Source organism: Orbicella faveolata, unplaced genomic scaffold (assembly GCF_042242905.1).
Source record: "Orbicella faveolata isolate gen_17 unplaced genomic scaffold, um_ofav_v1 contig_36, whole genome shotgun sequence".
Lineage (NCBI taxonomy): Eukaryota > Metazoa > Cnidaria > Anthozoa > Scleractinia > Merulinidae > Orbicella > Orbicella faveolata.
In genome coordinates this window covers 14,014,107-14,027,666 of record NW_028301565.1, presented here as the reverse complement: position 1 = coordinate 14,027,666, position 13,560 = coordinate 14,014,107, and the positions used below count along the sequence as shown (strand labels likewise).

At 39.7% G+C, this 13,560-nt stretch overlaps 1 protein-coding gene and 1 pseudogene across 2 annotated transcripts in view; one reads left to right on the top strand and one right to left on the bottom strand.

Annotated features, from left to right (window-relative positions):
- The window catches only part of LOC110064239 (ATP-binding cassette sub-family A member 2-like), a 37,893-nt gene that overhangs the window by 19,094 nt on the left and 5,239 nt on the right, over window positions 1–13,560 (bottom strand). For both annotated transcript variants that reach the window (XM_089274913.1, XM_020771254.2), the window contains exons 3-14: window positions 7,355–7,466; window positions 6,748–6,893; window positions 5,747–5,865; window positions 5,293–5,526; window positions 4,952–5,044; window positions 4,615–4,713; window positions 3,928–3,990; window positions 3,056–3,400; window positions 2,179–2,384; window positions 1,490–1,713; window positions 683–965; window positions 106–328 (exon numbers count right to left, since the gene is read on the bottom strand). In XM_089274913.1, coding sequence (XP_089131039.1) covers window positions 106–328; window positions 683–965; window positions 1,490–1,713; window positions 2,179–2,384; window positions 3,056–3,400; window positions 3,928–3,990; window positions 4,615–4,713; window positions 4,952–5,044; window positions 5,293–5,526; window positions 5,747–5,865; window positions 6,748–6,893; window positions 7,355–7,466 — 2,147 coding nt within the window. The remainder of the gene's footprint in view (window positions 1–105; window positions 329–682; window positions 966–1,489; window positions 1,714–2,178; window positions 2,385–3,055; window positions 3,401–3,927; window positions 3,991–4,614; window positions 4,714–4,951; window positions 5,045–5,292; window positions 5,527–5,746; window positions 5,866–6,747; window positions 6,894–7,354; window positions 7,467–13,560) is intronic.
- On the top strand, window positions 11,709–12,883 carry LOC110064319 (uncharacterized; annotated as a pseudogene).

Here is a 13,560-nt window from a genome sequence, read left to right as displayed (position 1 = left end):
CAGCTAGGGCTTGAACCCAGACCGCTTGATCCAGAGTCGAGCGCACGAACCCTGATGCCACGACTGCACCTCCCACACATAACAAAAGTAAGTAGAGCTATTTACCTTCAGGGTAATAACCAGAAGAAACACAGTGATGGACATAACACAGAGCGATGTTATAAACCAGGCCACCCAGTGCACGGCATTGGACAAACCCATCATCTTCATGACCTCCTTCAGCCGTTGTTCTTTCTCATAGACGATGGCTTGTACGGCCAGTGCTACAGTGTAAATCCACGACACTGTCATACACAGTGGCATCATGTGCTCAATGATGAACATAAAACTATACAGGAACAAGAAAAGAGAAATACCAAAATTATTAAAAAACTGGATCATTGGATAATGCAATTCGAAAGTTTTCATTGGCTTAGCCATCATGGATTATGAGCCATTACGCCATGCTCCACAAATATGGAAAGGGCATGCGTCATATTTTTTTATCTTACATGTATGTATTATCCGTTCTTTTCTTTTTTTTTCTTTGGTTCCAATAAACTTGCATGGCTGCTGGCCACGTGAGTGAAAACGCCCTAGTTTACAGACTGCAAACACAATGTAACAGGTCCTAAGGCTTGTTTGTCACAAATTGTGAACAGCCCTTCATTCAAATGAAGATAAACACAACTAGAACTCTCACTTGTCTCTAACGTAGCACGGATATGGCATCTCGTGCATGTACACAGCAGGTTTGATCACATCCCGTTCAGCATGCAGATCCACTATGGCCCTTTCTATCTGATCCTGTAGCCAGGTAAATCCCAGATCGTAGTAGCGCTGGTTCCAGCTCTGAGGCCCAGGCATCCAGTACGGGTCACGGATACTATCAGTTGCAGGTGTGAAGTAAGTGGCATTCATCCGAATCTTGTATTTGACGTGAGGAGGAAGGCTAGCATTCACCTTGATATTCATGAACACAATCCCTGAAAACAAAATAGTTTTAACAAAGGTTTTGTAGGTTTTCGCTGAAGGTGATTTGTCATTTTGAAGGAAATTTCCTACAGCTTTCAGTGAGTGCCCTAAAGGTGTTTGAAAAATTTTGGCACTAGACTAAGTTTGATTTTACCATTAAATTTTAACAGAGTTTTCAGGCATCTCAGTTCGAATGCAAGGATTTTGGCAAAGAACACGCCAAACTCGAGGAGAATGTTTTTTTTTTCCTTTTTTCGTCTATCTCCCCTAGGAGCAATCTGTTTCCACGTGAAAAATGCACCCAAAATCTATAGTTGAATATTTGTAAATTTTGGGACGCAATGAGTCTTGGATTGTCAACAAGCAAGCGCTAACTGTGTCTGCTTCAATCCAGGTTTTCCCAGTCTTCTTGTCTCCACACGGCTACATGAACTTGTTCTCATCTAGCAGCCATTCTCACAACAAATGTCTCAAACTTAATCACCCTGTAATACAATCACATGCAGAGACACTATAATAACCAGGTAACACTGACCTGCAACCACTTTGGAGGTGTCTCCTCCCCTTGAGTTGTTAATATTCAGAGCATAGTTCACCAATGACTTCTCGTCCTTGAAACCCTTGAAGATGTTAAGGTTGAGATGTGAGGCCATTTCCAGCCACAGACGAGCCACATTGTCAATGGTGTCCAGTTGAGTAATCAAGGGATTGGTGTTGTCACAACTTCGGGTCAGTAGCTCGTCAAGACCTTGATATTGCCTGAAAAGGAAAATATGCAAAATGTATTACATGCTTGTGTAGCAAGTTGAACATGAGCCCAGTTATTTTGAAGTTCGCAGCTCGAAAAGGCCACCTGTTCTTGGACAAGGTTGACAGGTGTTTTGTTTCATAGCATTTCTGTGGAAATAAACTGTAACTTGATTTATAAACGGATATATCTGTACGCTGAAACATGTTTCGTAAAACGAACAACATTTGATAGTATATACAATTTTAATGTGAAAAATAACCACAACAACAACAACAACAACAACAACAACCCCTATGGTTAACATTAGCCTGTCCACACACTCTACTTTGTCTTGAGTTTGTCGGGATAGGAAGCAAAAGTATTCACCGCAGTGGATTTGAGAAAAAACGAACACATGGGCGCTCGAAAAAAATCACACGTAGAAAAAAAAATAAACATAAGTGGACAGACTAGGTTAACATGGGAAGAAATACCCGAAATAGTCACTGGGCTTGTATCCGGTTAAATTATGAGCCATGTTATTGTGACGGCGAAGGCACTTGTGTTTACTGTTCAGTACAAGTTCAAGATAGTACTGTGAGTCATTTAGCTTTAGCACTCTACGAATCTTCTGTGAAGTGTTCAACCAATCTTCAGCCAGGTGTTGAAGCTTCTCGATGTCTGAAAATGTCCTGTTCGCCTATATGGATGTGAAAGAATTCTTGTAAGTGACCAAAAAGCATGTTCAGTTCATCAAAACTTCTTCCATTTCTCACGCAAATTATGAAACCAAAACCCTTGCAAAGCCATAACATAACAGCAAGAAACTGAGGTGAAGACATGCATTCATGTACTCAGTACTCTTTTACTGTCCATAATTTTGCTTTATCGCCTGATACAGTACCGCTCAAAAGTAAGTTACCACCCTCTCGTGAGACAAGAGTCAGTGAGACGAGAGTCTCGTCTCGAAAGACGAAACTTTCTTTGCGAAACGAGACATTCGCCTTGTGAGAGCTTAAAAAAACTGTAAATACGACTGCTTGAACTTCTCGCGAGATTTTAATACCCTATTGTAAGGCAAACATGCAGCAACAACGCAGCAAAACTTTGCTTATCTCACAAGGCGGTAGGCCCAGCAGTTCAGGAAAAAATATTTGTGTTATTATTCACAAGTTAACACGAAACTGCATTTTTACAACTAGAAGCTGTGAACTTCTGTTAGCCCAAGTTTAAATACACTTTCATTGTGCCAAGGACTATGTATAAGGTTCACAAGCCCCTTTGAACATAGCACAACACAGCTACTACAACAAAACCATTATATCACAGCCCAAAACTGATGAAGTAGCGTCTACAGCAAACTGAAATCACCTTTTCAATGACTTTGTCGGCAGCGGTGCCATTTGGAGAGTACGCTATTTTAGGATTGTGCAGAAGGAGATAGAGCATAAGGCGCATTGCTCTCGTTCTACAACCCGATGTGCGGCACCGATAGTCATACATGTGATCTATCACTTTCTTTTTGGGCTGGGCATCTGGATCTGGTCCGCATATGATAGGACCAAGATTCTTCCACATCTCCCGCAGGTAAATCTTTCTTCTCTGCCATGTAGTCTTGTTCTCGAGGTGCTGTGTGAAGGAGAGGTTGAGGCGAAGCAGTTGTGCTAGTTCCACTCCCTTCTGTACCAAGTGCACAAATTCAGTCAAATTCTTGAGCTGAAAATTGGAAAAGAAACTGAAATATCAGACACTGTTCTCACCCTAACCTGACTATGCTCATCAAGGCTTTTTATGGGTACAAATACATGTTAAGACTCCGATAAATGTCCACAAATGTAGTCTACCACAGTATAAACATATAAACATATAAACTTTAATTGCTTTCTACCTCAGACCCTTTTTCTGTCATTGCCTTTTCCAAAACAAAGTCAAAGTACATAACTATAATTAATATATACTTCTATTAAATCTTGGGTGGTCACTTAACAACTTGAGGGAAAGGACAATAGCAAACCCTTATCGGGACCACCAAAAGGTGGCTGCAGCTGCTTAATAGATGTGGCCAGTTAATGGGGGGTTTTATTTACAAAAGTTTTGGACCTAGATAACTGGCCACTTAACAGGTGGGTGACCCCTCAACAGGTTGCCACTTAATAGAGGTGCAACTGTATTCACATCTAGCTTAATGCAAGGTCCCCATAAGAATCAGAGTAGCTAAATAAAAAGCAAGTTCAAGCACTTACATCTCCTCTGAGTTTTGTGTATGACTTGTTGTATGCAATCACATCCTCACGGGTTACATTCAGCTAAAAAATATACAAAATGTAGGCAATGTTACTTTTTTGTGTAGATGAATTATTGACATTGACATTATTAACATTACACACAAGATCCCACTGTACATTAATTTTGTTTTGTGCACTTGGATCTATCATGATTCCAAGTGAGCTAAGCTCCCCTTTGTGAGGTCCCCCCTCCATCCAAAAAAAAGGAAAAAGGAAAGAAGAATTTAATGCAACTTACATGTACAACAACAACATATATTTACAACCAAAAAAGGAAAGAAACAATAAGAATAATTTGAAGTTTACAAATATGGTATTAGCTGCCTATAACAACCATACGGCTAAAAAAATTAAGCAGCCATCTAAAGGATACAATTAATAAAATTATGGTCATGTGTATCAAATATAGAGCAAAATAATCAGTTAAGTCAAATTAAGATCCTAACAAGAATACAGATCTATGGAAGCTTAACAATAATAATGTTAAATTACAGATTGTATTTATAGTTAAATGTTACAACTTTCAAGTGATTCAAGTATAATTTCATCGTTAACTACAGTTTTCACAAATTTACTCAAAGTTATCAGATCAATGGCCAGCAATATGACCCACTGTTGGTAAATATACACATAAACCTAGCCTACCTTTTGCATAGCAGCCTTACGATCTACACGATTCTGAAGATAGGAAGCCAAAACCTGTGCTTGTTGAGGTGTCAGCTGGCATAAATGCTGGAGTGTTTCCTAAAATAAAATACAAATTGATTACAAACTATTAATACTGACACTAGTATTAAATTTTATTCATTTATGGTTCTATTACATGCACCTCTAATTACTGTATAAACCAGACACTGTCAAGTTTCTTTCTACACTAATTGCTTTTTTTTCCATTGAAGTACATGATTGTTCAAATACCTTTTACTACTGTCAATAACAGTAGCTAACTAGTTGCCTTAGTTATGAACAACACATGATATACCTTTTGATTTGCACCTTTGAAAACTAAGACTCTTTCCAGCTCAGTTACATTGCACGATGAAGTATTTGGTTGCACATTAGTAGTGTCTGAAGGCTAAAAGAGAAAGCATTTGCATGTAAGTGGGTACCACAAGAGGGGTCATCATCCTATTTTATGCAAAAATTGTAGCACAATTTATCTGGCATTGGCACATGTGTAGCTGCATGGCTTGTTCTGATGTATTACTGTAACAGTGTATGCAACAAAATGCTCTGTGCTCGACCGCACCCTCCACCCTCCCTAGTTCCTACTCATACTTGTAAATTGAAGTAAACATTGATATATAATTTATGTACACAAACCTGTTGAATAGTGAAATTGGTTGCAGGTGTATGTGGAGGTGATGGTGGTCTGGGTGCAGCACCCATAAGATTACTCATGGTACCAAAAAGCAAAAGACCAAGAAGGTCAGCTCCTCCAGGTGAGGAGCTCTGTGTTGGAAATCTGTTAAGGTTGTCACCAGGCACTGAATGGTTCCCAGACCAAGGAAGTTGCTTCAAAATGTTCTTTCCATGGACACCAACATATTTTGCTAGCTAAAAAGTGGAAACCACAGGCAATTAAAAGTAACCATGGTCAAGATTCAAACAGGCATCTTACAATATGTGCATATTCATTAATATTCTACAAGAGATATTTGAGATTATGGACAAATACACCTCGGTCCATAGGAAAATTAGAACAGTACATGTACAGTATGTACAATGTATCTTGGGTAAATGCATGTTGTTGACGGTTTACCTACAAAAATCTCACCTCTCTTGAATTCACAGTAGAGTTAAGTAGTCCTTCAGCCACAGATGGTGGGATAGACAAGTTCTGCATAAACTGTTGTACTTCACTGGGATCAGTCAGTATTTCCCTTATTGTGAAGTCTACAAAGACGTCAAATATAACCATAAGAAAACTGAACAGTAACCTTGAAAACTCCAAGACATAATTGGATGTTGGACCACTCTTTCTGGGAGGTGGATTTGTGGTTTCAACCAACATTTCCTCCTACTCCATACAGGAGTGCCAGTAGGTTGCACATGGCATTCCGACAACAAAATATAAGCATTATTTTACGTAACTGTTAATTATTTTTGCTGGAATATTTAATTAAAAGTAATTTTTACCCAGACTGTGGTCTTAAAGTAAATCTCCTGGGCTGAGTTTCTTAAAGGCAGATTTATTGGCCAAACCAAGATTAAAATTTTATTTGAGGTATTCCTGATTTCTGATGTAAAGATTGAAGTGCTTTCCGCTGCTAATTGTTTGTATAGTCTGGGAGTATATTGAGACTTAAGAGTGAGGGGCAAACAATAAATGGACTCAGTGAAAAGTTACAAAAGTGGAATCAAACTACATATACTCACTTAAATCCTGGATTAGCTTAATCGGTATTAAACAAGGCTATCCAGGATTCAACAGAGGTAATTCCAGATCTTTGCACGAAGCAGGACTTGAAAAAAACTTAAATTCCAGTTTGCACTTTGGAAAAGCAGCTCTCAAATTTTGCTTGCCCTGGCAAGTCCTAGATTACTTTTTTTATTTAGTTGGCAAGTGACTTGCTTGGGCCCTTGCCCAACAGGCAAGTGGGAATGAAATTACTTGCCCAGCAGGAAAATCTACTTGTCCCAGATGACTGGACGACACTTTTTTCAAGCCCTGCGTAGGTAAACATCACCCAGTCTGTAGAGCACACAGGTTGTTTGCTCTCTATGACAATCACTGACACATTACAACAATCTATATCATTTAAGAAATGGACTTACTATCAACATTCTGAGCATGTGAAACCATTTTGTTTAAGTTCTTGTGAAATTCGTCATAATCCTGTGGCAGCGTTTTCAAGTCATCAGCAGTAGACAGACCAGGTGATGACAAAATGTCTGCAATGTGATCCAGAACAGTGCCGATACTGAAGGAACAAAAAGGCAAATGTTACAGGTATGTCAAACACAAACAACTTAGATGAAATGCTATTTCTGTCAAACTATGGGAGCCTAATTTGCTGTGTACTACAACTCTGTTTCTCTGAGTCTCTCCTAAAAATAGCCATTGACTGGTCTGACTGTAAGGCAATGGAGTCAAGGGCAAAGTGGCCTACAAACTGCCACCTTGATACCTTTGGGCTCTGAAACATGAAGTACTGCCCAGGAAAATTTGTACAACTCCTTCTTGGAAGTGACCACTGTTTTAAAAAATTCCATTCCTGATTAACCCCTCACCATTTTAAATTTAACACTTTCCCTCATCTCCAGGAGATTTGGTGACCAAAAAAAGATATGATGAGATTCAGACAGAGTTCAAAACTGTTCTAGAGAGAGTGAAGAGTCTTTTTTATTACAAGAATACAAAACAAGGGACAAGTAATTCTACCTGGCATTTGGATGCACTGGAAATCCATGCTCATCTTTATCTTTGTTGTTACAAAACTGCTGAAGCAGAGGGATGATTCCTGATGATGGCAGGGCACGAACTGGAAACACCTCTGTGTTAAAAGAAAGGCCCAACAATAAGAATCTACTGGACTAGAAACTGTGAGAGCACTCCACCTCCACTGCACCAAGAGCATCCCATCCCAGCATCCCAAAGGCAATTATTACATTGTATTACTAACACTAATGTACAGTATAATTATAATGATAATTTACAGTCAGTAAAAAACTACAAAGAGCAACAGTCTCTGTGCCGCAAAAGCTCTCTTTTAAACTCCCTGGAGCATGCACATACTGTAGTTGCTTTTACATCCTATTGAAGGGGGAACGCCCTTGACAGAGCTACATGTGCATGCACTGCAGGAGGAGACTTGTAGTAGCAGAAGGTTATGATCACCATGTAAGTTTCTCATTATTTTATTTAACAACACATCAGCACATTAAAGTCTAAAAATAAACTACAAATACAAATTTGGCTCAAATTATTTGTCTTCCTTTCCAATCTTGGCAAGAGGAGAGAAAGGCCATAGAAAGGCTGGAGAATGAACAAAGAATGCCCAGAAAATGGTCAGAGAATGGCCATTCATTGGCCATGCCCTGGCCATTCCCTGGCCATTCCCTGGCCTTTCTCTATTAACAACAAAGCTTTGCAGCACATGCACATACAGTTGACAAAAAAAATCATCTCAAGCTGATTTATCGATTAACATAATTAACATCATGTGCACAACATGGCAGCCATAACCTAGCTAATAGGTTGACCAAGGCATGTACTGTAGCCTTGGTTTACATCATACATCTGATATCAGTTACTATGTTATGGTCAATTGACAGCTGTCAAATCAAGGTATCCGCTGACCAGTATCACATGACCATACATGTATTGTGGGCTCAGATTTAGAGCTATCCGACATAATGTAGTGTGTTTTTTTAAGTTGACTGCTGCCCAGATTTGCTAAAAATAGATTACATCGACAGAGGACCCCCTAGGTCAAAGGTTTTATATGAGCAAGATGTATTCTAGACCAGAAAATCAGGCAAAAGAGGAAAGACTGGCAGCCTAGGTTTTCAACAAGCTTAAATAATCTTAGAAAGCAAACACTGCTGCTGTACATATTATAAAAGGGATTCAAGGTATCCAGAAAAGAGTCTAAATGTCACCAATTGCAAGAAGATCTTGCCAAGCCACAGCGAGACCAGTGACAGTCTGATGGACTTCAAAACTTTCAGGAATTGAAAGTCGAGAAAGTTTAGCAAGGTGGGTTGCAACTAGCCAATCAGAAACATTTTACTAAGAACATTATTAACTGTTTATTGCAGGTCTTGAAGAGAAGGCTTAGTGCAAAACGATTCTCAAATTTGACGACCCAAGCTATCCACTCTGACAAATACAATAGAATAGGACAAAATTATTATCCCTGAGACAATTCCAAATGCATGGCAGAACTTATAGGTTTACTGTGCAATTTGGAGGACCCAGATTTTAACAGAGCCATTTATCCAATCACATAAACAAACCTTTATATGTATCAAACACAACACTTATTAGTGTGTATTATTCTCTTATTTATCCTTACCTTACCTATGCTTGTACACTTTGGGGAAATAATTATAACACTCCATTGTCTCAAATCGTAAAATTACAAAACAAAGCGGTTCGCGTTCTAAATGATGTTGCTTTAATGGAATCAATAACTCCACACTACTCATCGTTAGGCTTTCTGAAATTTCCTGATATTGCTAAACTGAACATGTGTATGCTTTTTTATGATTATTTCCACCATGATAAGTTACCTTATTTACCTGTTTCATTAGTATCTGAACTACATAATTACAGTACCCGTAGTGTATCATCCAACCAAGTTGTAATACCTTCATTTCGAACTAATCTTAGGAGATTTTGCCCCAGCATTATTGGAAGTTTCTTTTGGAATAATATTCCGCAATCCATTAGAGACAAACCATCTAAAAAAATGTTTAGAAAAGCACTTTTACACTGGTACCTTGCTCAATACTAATGAAAACATTATCTCTTTATAACTTTCTGAGCTATTTTGTCATTTTTCCTCTTCTTTTTTTCTTTTCTTTTTATTAATAATCTCAAGTTATACATAACTTTAAGGGGCACAAAATTAGTTTATCTAGATGTGCCCCTCTCCTCTCCTTCCAATATACAATGTAATTCAATTTAAGTGATGTAATTTCTGTTTTATGCCTTTTTTTTTCTTCCTTACAAAGCACTATTGGTTACTATTTACTTTCTTTACGTTATATTTACATATCTATGTATTAGCTAGGAATTGGAGGAATAAATAAATAAATAATAACTTTGACTGTAAGCAGGTCTAAACTGCATAAACACCATTATAGATATTTGGTGCAGCAATATAATATTATAGGATGTGTTAAAATTGTTTTAAATATGCGAAGACAGAGTGGGCAAGTTTTGTTACTACAAGGGTATGACTAAAATCAGATTTGAGTTATTTCCTTATGGTACATGTATATCTTTCCTGGATTGCTGGCTTTCTTGTGAATGATTAACCTGAAAGTCAGGTAGAATGCAGGGATTAGGAAGGCTGTGCACCATGCGCATATAGCCTGCGAGCAGGCTCACTTGTTGTTTGAGTAGCGTATCGCAGGCAAGGGCGGCAGAGCCGCAACCGTGACCCAGCAAAGCCGGCGAGAAGAATGGGGTGAGGAAAAGTGAGCCTGCACGCAAGCTATTGATTTTTTTAATTCCCCACGTTCGCTGACAGGTGCAGCAATCCGATTGGTTAAAAATGACAGGCTACAGATTCCAGTGCAACCTTAGTGCATTTCACTTCACACTTCCTGTGGACTTTGTTCAAGGAGGCATTCCTCAAGCTTTTGGTTCATTCTGACTTAAGTTTTGAACTAAAACAAGAGCAGAGAATAGCGCTGAATTGTTTACTAGAAGGGAGGGATGTTTCGCTGTGATGCCGACTGGTTTTGGTAAGAGTTTTATTTTTCAGCTGTTCTCCACAGCTATCAAACAGAAGAAGATTTCGAAAGGAAAGCATCCAAACAGTGTGATTTTAGTTATTTGCCCGTTGATAAGCCTGATTGAAAACCAGATTAAGGAAGGACAACCTCTCGGTAATTAAAAAGTTGTGACAAGCCTGCACAACTCCTGTTGCACGCAAATGTGTATTCTTTCCCTTTAGTGTAAAATGGGGTTGACTAGCCTACACGACTTCTACGGTTCATGACATTTGTTCATTTGCCGTTCTCTGTTCGGTCGCTCGACCTTCTTGTCGCTTCACTTATGTTTATGAAGGGCACTTCATGTTGTGTTATAAGGAGGACCTTACAGTAGAGTTGAGCCATTAGACCGTGCTGTGGCAAATTTTTAGAGGTCGTAGGTCTGCATGATTTCCGCTGTTTTCTGTGTTTCACTTCACAGAGTTTGACACCTCTGTAGTTTGCCATGTGTTTATGTATTGTTTAGGCTCATTTCTATTGCAAGATATGCTTTTAAGTCTCCATGTATTTGCTTTCGAGGGACAAAATGTGAAATTTACCATGAACATGTTTGCTTACTTTCATTCGAATTCGCTTGGACAAACTCAGGGATTTAATGAATACAACATCAATGTTCTCAGACATCGAGGCCAACACTTCACCATCGCTGCCACTGCAATTTGAGGCTATGCATAAACTTTGTGTGGACATACAACCAGATTTTCCTGTTCTATACTTAACATTAAAAGAACATTTGCACGTTTGGCAACAATCATTCGCTCGATTCACGCTTTTCTTCACAGCTTTCTTCGGGCTTTCTGTGCCATCCATGAAGAAGTTTGAACATCCTCCACAAAAGTCTCCACATGCAATGTGCTGTCATGTTTGTTTACATTTTGCTTCGCTCCTATTGGATAGTTATCTGACACATGTGAAATGCCGACTTGACCCCTCACGAGGGGCGGAATTCAAAAATCAATAGCTTGCATGCAGGCTCACTTTTCCTCGCCCCATTCTTCTCGCCGGCTTCGCCAGCTCACTGTTGCAGCTCCACTGCCCTTGCCCGGCCCGCAATACGCTACCCAAAAACAACAAGTGAGCCTGCTCACAGGCTATGCGCATATGGCGCATAAAGCTACAAAATGGCACAGTATGAAAGTACTTACTGGCCTGCAATGCACCCTAGCCACGAAACAGCTAGTAAAATATACACTATTCTATTTCATCACCACTGCCACAGGGATCCCATGAGAATGCATCGCGCATGCGCATGTCAGTGCTTATTGCTTCGTGCCGTCAGCAAGCAGCAAAAATTTTTGCTGAGTGAAATTCTGAAAAATTCCTTTTGCACTTCGCTGAAACTCACTTCAGTTATGCTATCTGGAAGAACAAATCATCGACTGAAGGAACATGAGCGCTGACGACAGGGAAAAAACAGATTCCAGTGCCAACCCTTCCAGGACTAAGGAGAAAAACAGCTCGGCCGACATGGTGAATGTTTTGCAAGGCTTACAAAGCTCACTAACACAACTTGTCAAGGTTTCAAAAGCCCAAACCGAAGCTTTCAATAGCCTCAGAGAAGATATTCTCCTGCAACCCGATCCAGACGAAGAGATTGAGGAAGGCGCTTTGGATAAGACGTCCAATTCACTCGACTTAACTGCAGCCACAAATCAATTGCTCAACTCGAGCAACGGCCAAAGTCCAAAGCCCACTCACTCTGACTCAGGGTCAAAGAACGATCTTCTAGACAGCCTGACTCAGGTGCTATTGTCAACTAGCAAAAAGTCCCCTGATATTGAGGGGAAAATTGCCACACTTGTCGACAATATTCTGACTGGAGAACTGTCACAAGATTCAGTGAAAGAGAGAGGCGAGAAATATCTGCCACCTGCCTATTGCAAATATCTCACACCGACCCTGGTGAATTAAGAAATCTGCGATTTATTGACTAGAAAGAACAGGTCAGTGGATCTGGCTTTTCGACGTGTTCAGGAAGCGATTATTAATGGGTTATCCTCACTCTCAATTCTAGCCGACAGGCTATTCAATGATGTTCAGAGCGCGAAAACTGTGAACGCAAGTGATGGATAGCATTGCACTCTTTGGACATGCAAACTGGAAGCTTAACATGAAGGGCCAGGAGCTCATCAAGCCAGACCTTAACCCACCTTACACTAGACTGTGTAAAGAGGAAATAAAACCCTCAACAAAGCTGTTTGGTGATGATTTATCCAAACACCTCAAAGAAATGTCCATCGTAAAACGTGCCAGACAACAAATGCAGAAAGCGACCAGCGGTTCAGCCTATACCAATAAGGCCTCGAGCTCCAAGGCACCACAGTCGAAGCCTTATGACTGACCATCAAATCGTCTGAATGCGTTCAAACGCCGTCCTTTTTTAGGGCATGGCCGAGCAACAACTCATCAGACAAAGGTGAACAAGACCTCCCCAAAGTCCCAGTTGAACAACAGGTAAGGGAAATAGATTCCACCACAAACATTAATTTAGAGGACCTGCACAAAAGTGTTGAAAATTTCAAAGCAGGGCAGGTGAAACACCATTTGCCATTGTGGGAATCATTGACTAATGACCCCATTAGTTTGGATGCCATAAAGCATCACCACATAGAGTTTGAGGCTGAGTACCCGAAGCAGATGGCCAGGCCTAACAAAATCCATTTCTCACCAGTGGAAATCAATATCATTGATGCAGAAATTGTTAAACTTGTGAGTAAGGAAATTCTTACATTGGTGAACCATACACCTGATAGTTTTATTTCAAATATTTTCATTTGACCTAATAAGGATGGTACTCACAGGATGATACTTAATTTGAAACCACTTTATGAATTTGTTGATTACCATCATTTTAAAATGGATACGTTGTGAACTGCCCTCAAGCTCATCCGACCTGGATGCTTTATGACATCGGTAGATCTCAAAAATGCTTACTATTCTATCCCCATAACAGAGGAGGACAGGAAATTCCTTATGTTTGAATGGAAAAGGAAATACTACCAATTCACATGCCTACCTAATGGCTTGTCATCTGCCCCAAAGATTTTCACAAAAATCCTTAAGCCGGTTTATGCACATCTATGTTCTAATGGACATACATGTATGGGGCACATTGATGATTCCCTTCTCATTGGTCAGACT